The 14,553-nt window shown below is 46.0% G+C and overlaps 1 protein-coding gene across 6 annotated transcripts in view; it reads right to left on the minus strand.

The window, feature by feature from the left end:
- Positions 1-9,599, minus strand: part of pou2f2b (POU class 2 homeobox 2b) — a 45,121-nt gene extending 35,522 nt beyond the window's left edge. For all 6 annotated transcript variants that reach the window (XM_074653207.1, XM_074653202.1, XM_074653208.1 and 3 more), the window contains exon 1: positions 9,366-9,599. In XM_074653207.1, coding sequence (XP_074509308.1) covers positions 9,366-9,465 — 100 coding nt within the window. In that variant the 5' untranslated portion in view covers positions 9,466-9,599. The remainder of the gene's footprint in view (positions 1-9,365) is intronic.
- Positions 9,600-14,553: the final 4,954 nt, after the last annotated feature.

Raw genomic sequence — 14,553 nt, forward strand, 5'->3', positions numbered from 1 at the left:
CTCTCTCTCTCCCTCTCTTTTCTTCCTCCTCCTCTTCCTCCTCCTCTCTGTCTCTCTCTGTCCCCCCGGCACCACTGTTGTCCACTGTTCCACTCATTCATAGTAAACACTATTGATTTTCAGCAGGGAAAATAAAAAAAAAGGCCATGAATTTTAATGCCCCTATCTGTCCCCTTCTCCATCTCTTCCTATCCCCCCCGCCTCTCCCTTCCCTTCACCCCCCTCCACCTCCACCTCCACCCCTTCTTTCCTGAGGGGAGGATAAAGAGATGGGGATCGTGTGTGTATGTGTGTGTGTGCGCCGTATGTGTGAGTGTAAGGTGGTGGTATACGGGAAGGGAGGGGGGGTTGCATTTCTCATTTCCCAGCTGTGCCTCTCTCACACAACTGCTCCCCCTCCTCCTCCTCCTCTTCCTCCTCCTCCTCCTCACCCCATACACCTCTCCTTCTCCCCATCCTATGCTCCTCTGTTCCTCGTCCCTCTGTCGCTCCCCTTCTCTTCTTAACACCGACTTCGACTCTGGGGAGTGGAAGCAAACGAAGCTCTCGCATCAGATAGGGGCCGTCCCGTCCTGCTGGTGTACACGCACTTAAACAATCACGTGCACACACACCACAAGTGATACAACCTGCCCCTCGGTCAAGGCCATGCACTGGCAAGACAAACACATACATATAAATGCCCTGATTTACACACACGTAAACACACACACGCAGGTACTACGAGCGACACCGACCATTCACCGTCACCACATTTCAGCAACGGTGGAGTCAAGTATCTAAATTTGACTCTCTTCCTTTTTCCTTCCAATGACTTCCTGCTCCATCCTCTCGCTCTCGTTGCCTTCATCTACCTTCAAACACCCCTCCCTCTGCTTTCTTTTCTCTACCTCCCTTGCCAGGCCTCTCTCTCTCTCTCTCTCTCTCCCTCTTCTACTCTGTGTATTGATTTTGCTATAAGCGGTGTCCCGGTTGCGACAGGTTAGCGCAGACAGACAAAGGCAGACTTCATCAACCAGCGTTAAACACAGGAGCCACGTCCTCAATAATCACTCCATCACACAAAAGAAGACGACGAGAGAGAGGGAGAGGAGTGAGCGGAGAGGAGCGCGTAGAGAGTATTGATGAATAGCGAGGAGAATAACAGAAGGGAAAGAAGGTGTTAAGAGGTTGTCTTTTTGTTTTCTTTAGATTGTAGGAAATATTCCATTGCCTGGATTAAACACCGGGAGGTTCATTCATACACACACATGAACAAACTTGTCTTATATCTGAAAATGTGTGGTTCTGTTCCTCTCCTCTTTGTTGCATTTGTCCTTTTTTCTCCGATAAGCCCCTTTAATTTATAAAAAACTTGGCACTTGCATAAGTTTGAGGTATGCATGTTCAATGCAAAACTGCCTCCAATTAGTATCTTATTAAATCTTTGGTTTGTTCCAAAGGAGGAATTTTCTTATTAACCTCATTATAACAGCGAGTGTATTTGAACTTTGCTGGTCTGAATTTATGTGTGTGTGTGCGTGTGTGTGCATTTATCTGTGTGTGTACGCAGACAGTTTTCATCTCCACTTAATCTCCCGCTCCTAATTCAGAGTGTACATTGAGCCGCCTAATAGGATGTGACTGGAGCGCCTGCTGCAGCGCTAGCATAGCTAGCCGCTAATGAGAGAGCCGCCACAGCCGGAGAATCAAAGCGCTTCATCAGCACTCCTAATTACTGTAAACCTCATTAGCCGGCTGGAGAGCCAACATCTGCTCTCTCTAACAAAGTACATCCAAATATAACACGGACCCGGCCTGGTGTGTCCGAGCGAGAATCAAAGGACGCGCTGCCACCACACCCTGTGATTTCATTGTTCTAGTCTGTGTTGTACTGACAGCAGAGGAGGTTTGTTGCTATTCTGCTTGAAATGAAAAGCAGAGGAAAACGATGCAAGTTCAATACCAAGTTTACACCGTAATGGCAATCAATACACGTTTTCCCAATTAACTGTGGTTACTGCGGGCTGTTACAAAGCTCGTCTGTGATGTTTTATAGTACGCCGAGGTCTGAGGTTGTTAATGTTGCCCATCTATGAAGCAGCAGGTGTGTGGACAGCAGGTTTCCATGTAGCTCTGTCTGTTTGCCCACTCACCCCCTCTCTATCTCTGATCAAAGCACTTCCTTTCAACCCCCACCCCACCCAACCACCACCACCACCTTCTGCTGTTCCTCTCTTCCGCCTCCACCTCCACCTTCTCCCCCCCATCATAATTTGACTGATGATTACACTTGTCACTCAAGGCAGCATGTGGCCAATTAGGAAGAGGGGTGATGGGGATGGGGAGGGGCGAGCAGGTTGTGATGAAGGGGGGGTGGGCGGCAGGAAATTTGGGTTACAACTTTTTCATCGCTTGCTCCACTCAGGTAGCCTTTTTAGCTCTCAGCCGTGAGAGAAACAAATATTCGTTTCTGTTCAATTTTCCTTAAGAGACTCAAGAAACACCCAAGAGCAGCTCTTTCTTCTCCTCTCTCCGACGCTCCGGCCTTGTCTCACACTCTCTTGGCCACTTCAGCATCTCTCCATGTTCCAGGGTAATCACAGACTCATTTAAAGTCACTTTTGTACACTACCTCTGACTGGTGGTTAAGAGTGCGACCGCAGACTAGGCTTTTATGGGCCTTAATGTGTCCTACAGACACTTTGGCAACCAGGCTGCTGCTGCCGAAGATGCGGGTAGAGAGAGAGAGAGAGAGGGGGGGAGAGAGAGAGAGGACAGGACATATGAGGCCAACAGCCATGGCGACTTAACCAGGCTGAAAAAAGGGGGAACGAAAGAGGATGAAAGAGGAGGGAGGGAGAGGGACGTGCACGACAAAATGGACAGAACATGGGAGCGTCAAAAGAAAGGGGAGAGAGAGGTCACTTAGTCACTCCTTCGGCGCCCCCCGCTCCGCGCCTCCTCCCTCGTCCCCTTTACAAGCAGACAAAGGGACAGAGGGGTGCAGCCCTTGTACGGGAGAAGGAGGGGTTACGCCTCCCTCTGTCATCCCCTTTTCTCTTTGCCCCCTAATATTTATAGACGACAAGTGAATATTGTTGGGATGGCTGCAGGTAGAAAGGGAGCCCAGCTGGAGTAATTTGCTATACGCTGGAGGTGTATCAAAATCTAAAATGTTAATTTAGACTGGGAAATTAATTATTTTAATATGTTGTTTTTTTTAAAGTTTATACTCAATCGGATGTAATTTTTATGGATTTATGGTATGGATAGATTCAGGTAAAAAGGGAGCCCAGCTGGAGTAATTAGCAACACACTAGAGGTGTATCAACATTTAAAATGTTAATTTAGACTTGTTTAAAGTTTAGAATCAATCAGATGTAATTTGCAGTTAACTCTGGAGTATTTTTAATATCCTGGCACTTGTTTTCACAAGCAATGAGAAAAATGAGTGGGACTATACACTTGTAAAAGAAAGGCCGAGTAAGAGAGATTGCACGAGGGAATGAGAGGGAGAAGAGGTGGTGGAGTACAACAGATTAATTTCAGAACAGAGCGCTCCTGCCGAGAGAAGAAGGATGGAGAGCAGGAAGGATAGAGGGGATAAAGAAAAGGGAAAATGCAGAGAAGAGAAAGCGAGGAGGGAGATTAAACATGCATTCAACTCTCTCAAAGGGGCTGAGCTGCTTTTGGAGAGTCTCCGTTTTGTGTGTGTGTGTGAGCTGAGAGCGTGCGTGTGCACTCCAGAGGGTGCATTTGCGATGATGTGACATTGCTTATAGCAGACATGTTCGCCGCCTCAAAACCCGATCGGCAAGCACTCTCATCCAAGCCTCACTCTGAAGGACAGCAGTGGAACCCCAAAGGTTAATAGGACCCCTTCATTACCATAAATCTTATCAGCTAAATGAAATGGAGAGAGGGACCTCTGATTTAGTCGTCCGCTCCGCCGGGCTAAGGGGAGACACCCAATCAAACCCTTGGATTTTATTGGTCTTTTTTATTATCTAAATGTACTGGCACATGAGCGGGGTGGCAGAGGTTACAGCCTGCGGCAATCAACAACAAAAAGAGACAGCGGCGGCTGGCGAAAACACATTGTTGGTGTGTTTATGAGAACACAGTCATCTCAGCAAATAGACTCTTCCAGACCTTGCATGTTTTTTGCTACAAAGAAACGCGTAAAGCTTTAGTCCCTCTGACCAGAGGAATGCAGGGAGTCTGCCGCTGAGCCTTTGATGAGCTGATGTCTGAATAAATCCGGCAATCTTGGGTGAAAAAAAATCAGATAATCAAGAATTCAATATGGTCAGCGGGAGTTCAAAAGCTTGTTTTGACTGCCTGGTTTGACGTGGGTGATTGGTGGCATGCAGCGAAGCCCACTCCAACCCTGATCACAGCCAGGCCACCACTGACCGAGCGTCCACATGCACACTCAGAGTACAACAGGGTGTCCCCCCGTGTAGAGGTCAAGTACGCTTGAGTTCTACGTCATCTGTATGTTATTGAAAGAGAGAGAGAGGTAGAGGAGGCGAGAAACACAGAAAGAGGTATAAATCAATACCCAGAATGGAGTCAGGTGGTTTGTATGTGTTTATTCCTGCTGATGTGTTGATTAACTGCCCGCGCACACACACACCCACACACTCCATCTATCCCCCTCTGTGTGTGTTCTCCAGGTGATAGGTCTGATTAAGTGGCCTGCTCACCCGGCCTCTGATTAGGACTAATGCTGGGCTGTATTTCACTGGACACAAGTGTAGAAAATTATTCCTCTCTGAGTGCAAGTCTGTGTATGTGTGTATGTGTGTATGCGTGTGTCTGTGTGCGTGTGTCAGTCAAATGATATAGTGTGTAACGGACACATTCAAGAATAATGGATGGCCTGTAAATGCTACTCATCAAGCTCTTTGGATGAATGCATTTGCATGATTTTCTTGCTGTGTCCTGAGTGTCTTTGTTGGAGTATGCATATTTAAAAGCATATGGTTAAAGGTCATTGATTGGTGAGAGTGTGTGTGTTTACATGTGTGTGTGTTAATGGTTATTAATACGCTAATGGCTGATGAGGATGTACTGTATATGTGTGTGTACGCGTCTAGGTCCGTGTGTTCCCCGGGAGAAACTCAATACCACTCACTGTTGCTAATGAGCTTTGGGACCTCATCAGCATTAATACTACATTAGTCTCAACCAACACACACATCCACATACTATATATAAATACAACCTATTGGCGCGTATGCACACCTGTGCAAATCCAAAGAAAAGGTAAACACGTAATAGGATTAAAAGGAACACAAATAGCATTGTTATCACTACACACTTGGATTTATGTGGATTAATCCAAAACCGTGTAACAGGTTTAATTCCCAAATGTATCAATTTAAACAGAATATTGTTACCTTAAGTACGTAACTATGAGAGCAGGTGATTACATGCTCAGAAATCATGCTGTCATAAACAACTATTAATACTTTTCTCCGAGCAGGATTTCAAATGCTGTCAGTCTCATTGCATTAATGCATCAGTTAAGCAAAAGACGTCACTGCTGCGGCTGCTTTGGGCCACCGTCACGTTGTCAAACTGTGTCGGGGACATCTATGTGAAGCCTAATAATATACGTAAATAGCCGAACCGATAGCCCATTAGCTCCCGAAGCATTCTGCCATCAGCCTGCTGCATTCAGGACCCCGTGGCTGGCTCATATGCTGCAATCTAATTCTACTACCACAGGGAGAGAGGAGAGGCGGGAGAGAGAGAATTGTATTGTGACAGAGAGCGGGAGGGAGTGGGAGGAAGAGGAGAGAGAGAGAGGGCTACAGAGAAGGAGAGAGGTAGCTTAATGCAATAAAGCATGTAGTATTGACATCTTTCTCGTGTCTATTGATTCCCCATTATGTTGCTAACAAACCCAGGTTGACATTTTGTCATTTGCAATCATGTTAACACTGCGACTTGCACGCTCCCCTCCACAAACCGATCTATACCTACACACACACTAGTTTGCACGTGTGCTCATGCTTGTGCACACACACACACACACATTCTCTCTTTCTCAGACAGACAGAGAGCAAATGGGTAAGCACATGCATGGTCTCACGTCAACCATCGGAGACATGTGCCAGCGTCCCATAAACATGCAGAAATGTCTTGAAAGTAGCCAGGAAGCGGAGACACATGACCGGAGAATTGATGATTAATGGATTAAGACTTATCGGAAAACGCTGTGTAAAATAAAAACCTCACATTGGCCCGACAGGATCAGGAAAAGTTCTGAGGAATTTATCGATAACTGTGTGGTTAATGTTACCCCGTCTGAAATTCAGAGGCAGAAATGAAGCGTGTCTAAAATCTGAGGGGTGTGTGTGAGAGAGAGTTGGACAGTATATGGTAGGAGATGGTGGTTAATGGTGTGTGACAGAAGGTGCATAGCTGAAATGAACTGAATCTAGGTGTTTGTGTAAGTGTATGTGAGAGAGACAGAGAGGGAGAAAAGCAGTCTCCAGTCTCCTTGATGTCCCATCATATCATATCATATCAAGCCCTTCACTGTGTGGGAAACCTGCGGTTTCTCCTCTATGTCCCATTAAACTTTCATACACCAGTTAATGCTGATGGCTTCACAAACCACTTTACTACACATACACACGTAATTCACATAGCAGTGGCCCTGACCTGCACCTTCACAGACACAATGCCATTAAAAATAGAACAAAACCTGGATCGGTTAGAGCGGCTCGCTATCCAGGTGGAAAACGGTCTAACATGCTTGTTTTATGCTATATGATGGTTCGCCTGTTTCATGACGATGTGTATGTGTCTGTGTACGTGTGTCTGTGTGTGTGTGTGTGTGTGTGCCCCCACAGGGGTTGTGCATGAGTGCTCGAGGCCTGTTGTAACATGAAAGAGAATGAAAACACGGGGGGCAGAGAAGGGTCAGGTGGGGCTAAATCAAACCCTCCTGCTGTGACCTCTGACCCCGTACAAAGCTCCGACTCAAAGGAGTCAAGGAGCTGCCACCAGTCAAAGAAACAAGTTAACTGGGAGCTCGAGTCAAAAGCCCAAAAACTCCCCCGAAGAATCTGTGAGAGTGTGTGTGTGGGTATTAAAATGTGTGTGAGCTTCCAGTGGAGGCTGGGGAAGCACAGATTAGAGCTCAAGGGCACAAGGCCTGAACTAGACAACACTTCTGTGGTGTGTTGACTCTTTCTCAGTGTTTCTGTGAATAAAAACGTCCATATGATGCCGTCCCGTTGTCGTTTGCCAGACGCACAATTCTCGTAGAAACAAATGTTTCAGTCCCGAGACGTTGAACCGACCCTGCACCCTTTTAGCGACAAACCCTCTGAGTTTGAAAAGGACAGCACCTTGTACCGTGTTATCAGAATGGAATAAAATCAGCATAGCATTGTGAATCACCGTTATCCCACCATCTAAGGAATCCAGCAGCCTGTGCACACATCCCCATCAGTTTGCCTGCTTATTCAGATGCTGGCCCTGGCCCGGGACACTGCACACATAATGGCTCATCCGTGGTTTACTCTCACCTCTCAAGCTCAAACTGGGTTTTCCTCTCCCTCCTCGTTTTTCACTCTGTCATCTACTCTCACTTTCACCCACTTCTCCCTCTCTCTTTCCACATTTTTTTTTTATCTCATTCTGACATTCGCCATTTTTCAACGTGCTGAGCGCGAAAACTCCTCCTCCTCCTCCTTCCCCCTCGTCCTCCCTCCAACCTCCTCTCCCCTCTTTTTCTGTGTGTATATCTCTAGAGATATGCTAGGTTACAGGTCCCTCTCATCCCTCTGTATACCTCTCTCCCTCTATCACCTCTCCCTTCATTGTCACATGCTGTGCACTGCTGACTGAGTATGTGGAGTAAGGGTGAAAGCCTGGCATCTCTGAAATCAAATGGGCTTGAACTGATCTGGAAATGAGAGGGGAGCTGTGGACTAGGAATGGGGGGGGGGGGGGGGGGGGGGGGTGCCTGGCCCTTTAAGAGCCCATCCATCGGATGAGGCGCACAGCAGCCACATTTACGCACCATTACGCACTGATACGCAAGTTACTGTATGTATATGCATTAGTGAATGACTTCAATACTGAGATGAAATAAAAGCCCATTGACCTCATATTTCCCTCTCACTTCCCTACAGGCCTATACTCTGCGGTCCTTCAGTGTGCTGCACACAGGACAGACAACACATTAGAGCCAGAGCATCCTTCTCCTCTCCAAAAGATGTAGTGGAGGGGGGAAAAAGGGGCTGAGCAGCTGTTGCATGTCTGAGAAACAGTCGAATGCGGACTGAGCTGGAGCTCTCTCAGTGACACACTGAAGCCAGCCTGGCTGCTCCCACCATGCGTCCTTTTATTCCGCTTCAGCGCGGATGAAACCCAGCCGGCGCCTCATCCTCCCTCCTCCTCCCTGACTCTCCCTCTGCTCCTCCGCTTTCAACCGTGCAGCAGCAGCAGCCGAGCAGCGACGGGACAGAGAGATGGAGAAGTCTATTTCCAGTAGTGTTTTACAGAGATGCGAGCCTTGTCTCCTATAAAGCAGCATATATACACACAAGTCAGAGCAAAAAGCAGCAGCCACCACGGTGAAATCAGAGATGTTCCACAAGCTCAAAGCCGAACATATTATCTACTAGAATAAAAACACAATATCGAAACAGTATGAATAAAAACGAGTGGGTGTTTTTTCTCCCTCTCCTCTCGTACTCCTGCACCGTGCACCTACTCTCTCCTTCTATCTCCCCCTCTCTCCCTGCTTTCCACCGGCCCAGGAATCGATCTCCGCAGGATCGATAAGTTGGCATGAATATTCCCTGCCTGCCCGAGAGTCTAGTTGGGGAGAGACGGAGGCTCGGGCTCAGGAGCAGGCAGTGGAGGAGAGGGGAAGGATGGAGGACGGGAGAGGAAAGATACCCGGAGAAAAGATGCATATAGTCGGCGTGGAGATTCAGCAAGGCACCGGTGGAACACGGTAGCGCATCGCTGCACAGAATGGAATGCAAAAAAAGAAACATTTTACGCGATTCATTTTCCATCAGTGTGGACGCTTACTGCGCGTTCTGGAACGCTTCTTTGATTTACTGCGCGTTCTGGAACGCTTCTTTGATTTCAACAACCACCCTGCGAGAGTAAAGGGACTGTTTAAGCCTTGAAAAGCAGCCGGAGGAGTGTGTGTGTGTGTGTGTGTGTGTGTGTGTGTAAGTGTGTGTGTGTGTGCGCCGACAGCTCTCCTCTCCACCGCCGCAAGAGAGTGTGCATCGGCACCGAGCAAAGCAAGGCGGGGCGGGTCTACATGGCTGACCGACATGGAGGATGTGTAGCAGGGAGGAGGAGAGGAGGAGAGGAGAGAGAGAAAAATGTCTTACCGGAGTTGGATCGGAGAGCCAGAGGGGATTTGAGACGCCAGGCGTTGAGGTCAGGAGCAGTTCTCTGAAACACGAACGGAACCGGCAAGGGGACAAACATGATCTTCCTCCGGCTTCTTGTTTTGATGCAAATAATGGAACAGAAGTAATGCTGTAATAAGCTCGGTCCTCTTCTGAAGCCTCTCTGGCAGACAGCTTTGGGAGGATATTTGGTTTGGAGAGCTCACAACGAGAGTACACATGTAGCAGCCTTTTTATTTACATGTGTGGACGTCGACTGGTGGTTAGTTTTGGTTGTAAATGTGCATAGAACATATATGTGTGTAGGATGGTCCCTTGAGTGCAGCTTTTATACAGTCCAGACTATAACACACAGACGGATAGAGATGGAGATCGGACCTCACTTCTTCTACAGGCTGCAGGAAAAGTTGTGTTACAATTACAGGCCTGTTGTATATTGGCTTTAGAATAAAAAGGCTGCGGTCTCTCGGGTTACCTTTTGCACTGCTAAAAGCGTTCTTCTTGAGTAAACATAGAGGCCTTATTTGATCCTCTCTCTTTCACTCCTCAGTAATGTTTCCTATATAGGTGTTGAAAAAGGCATGAGAACAGTCGCTATAGCCTCCTCCTGTATAGCATCACCAGCTTTGGTATTCGCTTAAAAAACAGCAAATTAGGACACATAGAAAGAAGACAGAGACAGTGTAAACAAGGCCAGTGGAGTTATTATTATAGAAAGTCTTATTTGGATTTCTGTAGTATTTGGTTTGATCTAGTGTTGTATTTGGTCTTTAGCTGCACGCGCTCCTTCCTCTCTCTCGTGAAGGCTACATAGAGGAGACATTCAGCCGCTCGCGCAAAAGATGCGGATCGCGTCGCGAGCGCATTTAAAAAACAGCTTCATTAAAAAAAATCATCAACAACAAAAATACATAAACAAAGTGAGGCTGCACGGACACACACACACACGCACACAACGCGCGCGCTTGGCCCTGACGCTCCTCCTCCCTCGCGCTGTGTCACAAGGCAGTAATTAAAACGCAATCAATCGATAGATAAATAAATAAATAAATACAGCGAATAAATAAATATTTAAAAAAAAAGCACTAAAACGGGAATAAAGAAAGCGTGTAGAATCCGGTCGCGTTTATTATCGGTTAACACTTGCCTATCTCCGTCCATCCGTCTGTGTGTCTTTTTGTGTCTGTCTGTTTTGTCCCCGTTATTATTTGGGAACCCCCCAATAGCTCATTCGACCCGGCTCCCTCCAGGATTGTAGCGATCTGCCACTAGGCTGGCCGCAACATTGAGGCGAGAGAGGAGCCGCTACTACTCACACATCACCACCCCCCCACCCCCCACCTCCATCCCTCCCTCCATCCATCCCTCCTCCTCCTCTCCTCCTCCTCCTCCACCAGCCCCCCCATCTCCCTCGTTTTCACTACCGCTGCAAAAGGTATCCTGTATTGATTTCTGGATTTTTCCCCCCCTCTTAATAATAATACCGGCTATAATGATGCCAATGGTGATCAGTGCGTTACTGCGCGGCCTGATGATGAGAGACTCCATGGAATATAGAATATAGAATCCTCTATAGGCGCTTAACGCTAAGACCTCGCAGGATACCCAGCGTGCAACACAATTAAGTCATCTCATCACTGCTGCTTTTAATAAAGCCCTCCTGAGCAGGACCAGGGTGGATCATTATTCAGGAGGACAAGAGCGACCACTGCTGTTCCTGAGAAATAAGAAAAGCACATTTTGGTGACTTTTTTTTAATAAACTAAATGCACCAGTCGGGCCCTATAGTCTGTGGAACAAACTGCCTCTCCACATCAGATCTGCTCTCTCTACAGAGTCTTTCAAAGCACAGCTCAAGACCCACCTCTTTTCTTTTGGCTTTTGAATGTACTTGAATTTTTGATTACTAAATGGCCTTTTATTATAATGCTCATTATAACAGTCTTTTACTCATAATGGATTTTATCTTGGTCTATGTCTGTGGATGTGTGTGAGATTTTGTTGTCTGCTCTGTTCACCTGTTTTTATTCTGCCTATGTCTGTAAAGCACTCATGTTGTTTTAAATGTGCTATAGAAATACATTTGACCTGACTTGACTTGACTTGACTTGACCATGCATGCATGAACTTTTTTAATAAAACACACATAAAAGCTCCTATAGGTGTCATCAGGAGGATGAGCTCCTCCATGATGGAGGTGATCACCTCCTCCCTCTCCTCCCTCTCCTCCCGGATCTGGTCTCCTCCATCCCGGCCTCCTGCCTCCTGCCCTCTCTCCCTCCACAGCACTGACATGTTACACGCTGTCAATTACAGGCCAGCATCAGTCAACGCCGGGCGCTTACACACCAGATTATTGTCGATATAGATTTTTAAATAGAAAAATCTATACCTTAAACATCGCAGTCAATACGGGCAAATCAATAGAAATGAGCTCTCTCTCCTGTAGGGCCTGTAGAGCCCCATCCCATCCTATCCCATCCCATCCTGCAGGACTGTTTAGACCTGCTCACTTCATGCTTGTTTTTAATGGAAATTGCACATAAAATAAATGATTTTGCCATCATCATCACCAGACTTTGTCATTCTCTCTGTCATCAACAGACAAGTGCACGTTGTCAAGACATGTGTGCTGCAACACCACACTGGCATATTCTTAATTATGAAAAATGTGTCATCCTCTGTAGAAGACAAGCAGGTTTTATTGTCCTTCTCCCTCCGCTACACGTATGACAGATGACATCCGCAGGTCCAATGAGGGAGAGGAGGGGAAGAGAGGAAGAAGAGGAAGAAGAGGAGAGAGAGCGATAGAGGAGAGAGATGGGGGAGGAAGGAAGGGAGGAAGGAAGGAAAGGAGGATAGAAAAGGAGGAAGGTGAAGCAAATGAGAGCGGATGAGGAGAAGGGAGGTGAGGCGAGAGGAGGAGGAGAGAGGAGAGAGGAGAAAGAAGGAGGGAAGGAAGGGAGAAGTGACTAGTTGTCCTTCAAAGACCCCCTTCTCTCCACAGAGGGAGCCATGCGCGCCCCCTTTCCCTCCTCCCCACACTCCTTCCAGACAAAAGCAATTATTTCTTGTAGAATGTAGTGTGGTTGTGCGCGTCTGTGGAAGAGAGGGATGGAGGGAGGGTGTGTGAGATTGAAAGAGGGGAAAATAAGATGGTGTTGGAGGGGTAGAGGAGGATGGGGAGGTGAGGAAGAGGAGGAGGAGGAGGGATGCAAACACCTACAGCATCCCACCCCTTCGTCCTCCACGCACTCTTCTGACCAAACTCTTCTTTTTCTTCCATCTAACACGACCCGCAAAGACAACACAACAGAATCAACTATTCACACGTTAAAAAAAAAGACAGCACCCATCACCTGCACATGCTTGGATGTCATTATCCTGCAGTAAGATCTAAAAACTTTTAGGGGAGAAACAAACTCTCTTTTTCTTTCTCTGACTGCCTTTTTCTCTCTCACACAAGTGGACAAGTTGACAAGTAAAATACACACATTCAAAAACACACAGAATAGAAAGGCTGTGATACCTGGAGGTGACATCTATCTCGTTCGGCTTTGATTCTGTCCATCTGTCTGTCTGTGTGTCTATGTGTGTGTGTCTACGACCGACCACCTAAATTCAGCGGACTGCCCCCCTTGGTGTGTTTCATGCTTGGTGCCTATAGGGCCCCTGCAGCGATTCGGTCTCTACAGTTTCACTCCCCGGGGACCCGGAGAGACCCATGGGCCCTAAGAGAGAGACACAGAGAGAGAGAGAGAGAAAGCTCCCCTGGGGGGCCGCTCCAGCCAATAACCCCTGCTGGACCGCTCTCATCGGGGGCCAACTGGCTCCTGATTGCCCACCTCCCTCCCTATCAAGCCTCCCAATCCATACAGAGATATATAGCTGGTTCCATTGTTTTCTAGGCTGGATCTTCCCCCTGCTGTATTGAAAAATGCTCTTCCAAAATTGTCTCTCTCTCTCTCTTTCTCTCTTTACCTCTATTTTTTCCAGATAGAGAAATACTGTAATGGATGTAATATTGGATACTGGATAGTAGCAGTAAAGTCCAGAGATTATGGATGATTATTGTATATTTGGGTTTAAAATATATACTTTTTATCATCACAGAAATACTGTATAATATAATTTAAAAAATATATTTCCCCCCATGAGTGGCCTCATGGTCACACTGTTTTTCTATAATGAATACTGTTTTTACTTATATATACAGCATAGCATTTCTATCAATTTTCTACATTATTGTTTTTTTCTTTTTTGTACTTTTAATAAAAAATCATACTAATTTGTCATAATGTCACAATTTCAATATTTATCATCTGCAAAAATTACAAAGTAGTGTTAACAGTAGGAACTATAAGAATTTGCTCACAATAGCAAATATGTGCTTTTCTTCTGTTCTCCATTTGTTAATGCATAAAACTGGTATTTTATTACAAATCTTCCACCCGATCATTAATGTGTGAAACGTAATTGCTCAATAAAAAAGTTGATGAAATGTTGAAGCCTTTCTTTGCTTTTCTTTGTATTGTTGTCAAACGGAAAGAATTATTAACAACTTATTTATTATCATTTCTTTTATGCTGACAATTTGAGTAATGATTAGATGCAATATTAATGTTTAATTTAAAAGCAAAAGTCACGTTAGCTTGTTTGTTAAAAAAACTACATTATACTCAGAGAATGGTTTGGTTACCTGGTTTTTCTCTCCTACTTAACAAATTTATTCATAGGAAGCAATTTGTTCAATTCCTCACCACAACATGTTTTCCATGTCATGTGCTGTAGGTCAGGATGTGGCATGAAATATTTATCCAATCAGAAAGAGCCAGAAGTATCCTGAGGCTATACATTAGTCATAACATGGACCATGCATTAGTCATATAGCTTATTGCACTCTTGGTAATTGCCTGTTATTCATTTTGAATGATCGATTTGAACGGTTGAAAACACAGAGTTTGAATATTGAACAAAATGATTTTATTGTAAACGATGCAGAAGAAGGTTCTAACTGGGAAATCATTCTTCTGCTGCGGCGGCTGCATGTGTGTGTGACAATTGTTAGTGTGTGTGAGGTTGTTTCTTCTGCACCTTTCTGTCTGTCTGTGTGTGTGTGTGTGTGTGTGACCCAGCTCATCCGCGGGTGTTCGCATCCATGTCATGG

Source organism: Sebastes fasciatus, chromosome 12 (assembly GCF_043250625.1).
Source record: "Sebastes fasciatus isolate fSebFas1 chromosome 12, fSebFas1.pri, whole genome shotgun sequence".
Classification (NCBI taxonomy): domain Eukaryota; kingdom Metazoa; phylum Chordata; class Actinopteri; order Perciformes; family Sebastidae; genus Sebastes; species Sebastes fasciatus.